Here is a 2,500-nt window from a genome sequence, read left to right as displayed (position 1 = left end):
GTACACACATACACACACACACACGTACACATACACCCGTACACATACACCCGTACACATACACCCGTACACATACACCCGTACACACATACACCCGTACACATACACCCGTACACATACACCCGTACACATACACCCGTACACACATACACACACACCCGTACACACATACACCCGTACACACATACACATACACCCGTACACACATACAAGTGATCCAACACATGCTTTTTTTACGTGTACTGCTGGCAGAGACAACGAGATGGATGATAGAACGCTGCCTACTTCGGCAAGACAACTAGACGTGCCAGGTCCAAAGAACGATTAGGTGCAGTGGAACACCAATTCCTCCTATAGGAATCATCCAGGCACAACGCACAGGCATACAAGGTCCTTAAACAAAAACAGCTGCAAGCCATTCAAACAGTATCTGCTGCCCATGGGTTACTAGTAGAGTGCTGGACGCGCAAACAACTTGAAAACAGCTCTAGCCAGGCGACAGCATGAGTTGTTGTTCCCACATGTACTTACCAGTTGTGGACAAAGGACGTACTGCTGTTTGACGGTGGGTACCGTAGCCTCGCTGCACATGCACGCCAAACAAACAGAGAGCCACATGAGATGGTAGAAGACATAGGAGAGAGCGAGTGAGCGTGCATGCATGCATGTTTGTGTGTGTGTGTGTGGGGGGGGGGGGGGGGGGGGAGAGAGGGAGAGAGCTGAGATGTCTCCTCCTTGCTAGGAGAAACTTAGTCCCCGAAAATCATAGATTGCAACTGCTTCATAAATCAAACCATCTACAGAAGACCAGAAGAGGTACCTGGACTAACAGTATGCCTGGGACAAAGATTTCCACAGGACTTTTCTGAAGGCCTATTTTCACTAAGGTTGACAGCCCTACCTGCTTTCTCCAATGAACACAAATGGCCGCTTGTCCTCCGGTTTGTCCTCGATGTCGTCCAGAAGATCCTCAATGGTTGCAGTGAAGAGAAGAGTTTGCCGCTTCTTCGGCAAGGCCTTCAGAACCACATTGACATCCTCCATCATTGTCTCCTCGAGCACCCTGTCGGCTTCGTCCAAAACCTGCAGAGGCGCAACAACAAATGACGAGGAATGCCGTTATGTCGCGTATTAAAGCCGGGGTTGTTCCTGGAGAAGCCGATGTCAGCGCTAGGCTTCTATTCAATTGAAGTATTTCTATTAGGGCTGAAACAAATGCCCAATGAAGCGAACGAATATTCTTTTTCCGAATACATGCTAAACGGAGAATATTCCGAATATTCTAAACCATGCAATTTCCATGGATACCTAGTTTTATCCATGGTAGCCATAGACCATTAAGAGCAAACACCCCAATTACAAGAGAGACATTTGAAAAATCATATGTCTTGCTGATTACATGTACAGGTATTACACATCGAAAGAGGCAAGCCATTAGCCTACTTATATTTTGCACCGAATAACTTGAAATAAGCTTGATTGATGTCAAAAAGGCGAGTTTCTGTACATTTACGAATATTCCTATTCTACTTTAACGAAGAATATTCTTTTTCCGCCTTGCATGTTTCGAATATTCGAATAATTCGAATATTCCTTTCAGCCCTAATTTCTATGTGTGTCAACACTAAAACCAGGCTTATGTGCCGACAGTGTATCTTGAAAATCAGGCTTCTATTCAAAACAGGCTCTATATGAGACAGGCTTTAATACCAGAAAGCGGAGACACTACGGGTACACAGATGCGCTCAGTGAAACCTGACCCAATGTGCAAAACTGATACCCTGGACCAGCTCCGATTACATCACTGTACGTGTACATGCGTACGTCCAGCTGCATTCGTACCACTTCCAGGGCATCAAGGGCTGTGCAAGTTGAGGGCGTCAAAACATGCACTTCAGGAAGGATTCACTGCATACAAATGCACTTCCATACAGTGTATCAGGCCGTCCAAGGTTATCAATAGTATTTTAAAAACGAAAAGTTTTCGTTAGAGGGTGGGTGGGCTTTAGGAGTTTTGTTTTGAAAATAATTATTGACTGCACATGGAGAATGCTCAGTTATTTCCGGGTGCCGAAGATTGAAATCACTATTTTGTTGGATTGCGTTTTACCTGCAGAAAGGGTGGTTGGGGGTGAAAAATACTAAAACTTTTCGTTTCGCAAAAACAATCGGAAACCCCGGACGGTCCCTAAAGTTTCTACAGACTTACTGCAATACATTGGCCAATAAGGTTGGGACTGGAGACCATAATAAAGGCATGATATGCAATCAGATAAAAGTTTATGGACTTCACGCAACTTCATAACTAAGAAAAAGGGCTTTGTCAACTGACAACGGCTCTATTTAGTTCTTAGGGGTCGTCCGCAATTATCGAAAGTTTTTTCCAATCCGTAGTAGCTTCGAAAGTGGGTGGGTGGGTCAAGGCCAGTTACGGATTGAAAAACTTCCGAAATGACACGTGCGCGTGCCACGTGTACGTCTACGTGTAGCCCCTGTTTTC

The 2,500-nt window shown here is 45.1% G+C and overlaps 2 protein-coding genes across 2 annotated transcripts in view; both read right to left on the bottom strand.

Annotated features, from left to right (window-relative positions):
• LOC135819645 (uncharacterized) overlaps window positions 1–2,500 on the bottom strand; it is an 84,149-nt gene that overhangs the window by 39,412 nt on the left and 42,237 nt on the right. The gene's annotated exons all lie outside the window — the stretch shown is intronic.
• Window positions 1–2,500, bottom strand: part of LOC135819639 (probable ATP-dependent RNA helicase DDX49) — an 18,077-nt gene that overhangs the window by 7,516 nt on the left and 8,061 nt on the right. The window contains exons 5-6 of the mRNA XM_065332883.1: window positions 902–1,083; window positions 532–583 (exon numbers count right to left, since the gene is read on the bottom strand). Of these exons, the coding sequence (XP_065188955.1) occupies window positions 532–583; window positions 902–1,083 (234 nt within the window). The remainder of the gene's footprint in view (window positions 1–531; window positions 584–901; window positions 1,084–2,500) is intronic.

This window comes from Sycon ciliatum, chromosome 6 (genome assembly GCF_964019385.1).
Source record: "Sycon ciliatum chromosome 6, ocSycCili1.1, whole genome shotgun sequence".
NCBI classification, from domain to species: domain Eukaryota; kingdom Metazoa; phylum Porifera; class Calcarea; order Leucosolenida; family Sycettidae; genus Sycon; species Sycon ciliatum.
This window is presented reverse-complemented; position numbering and strand designations above follow the sequence as displayed.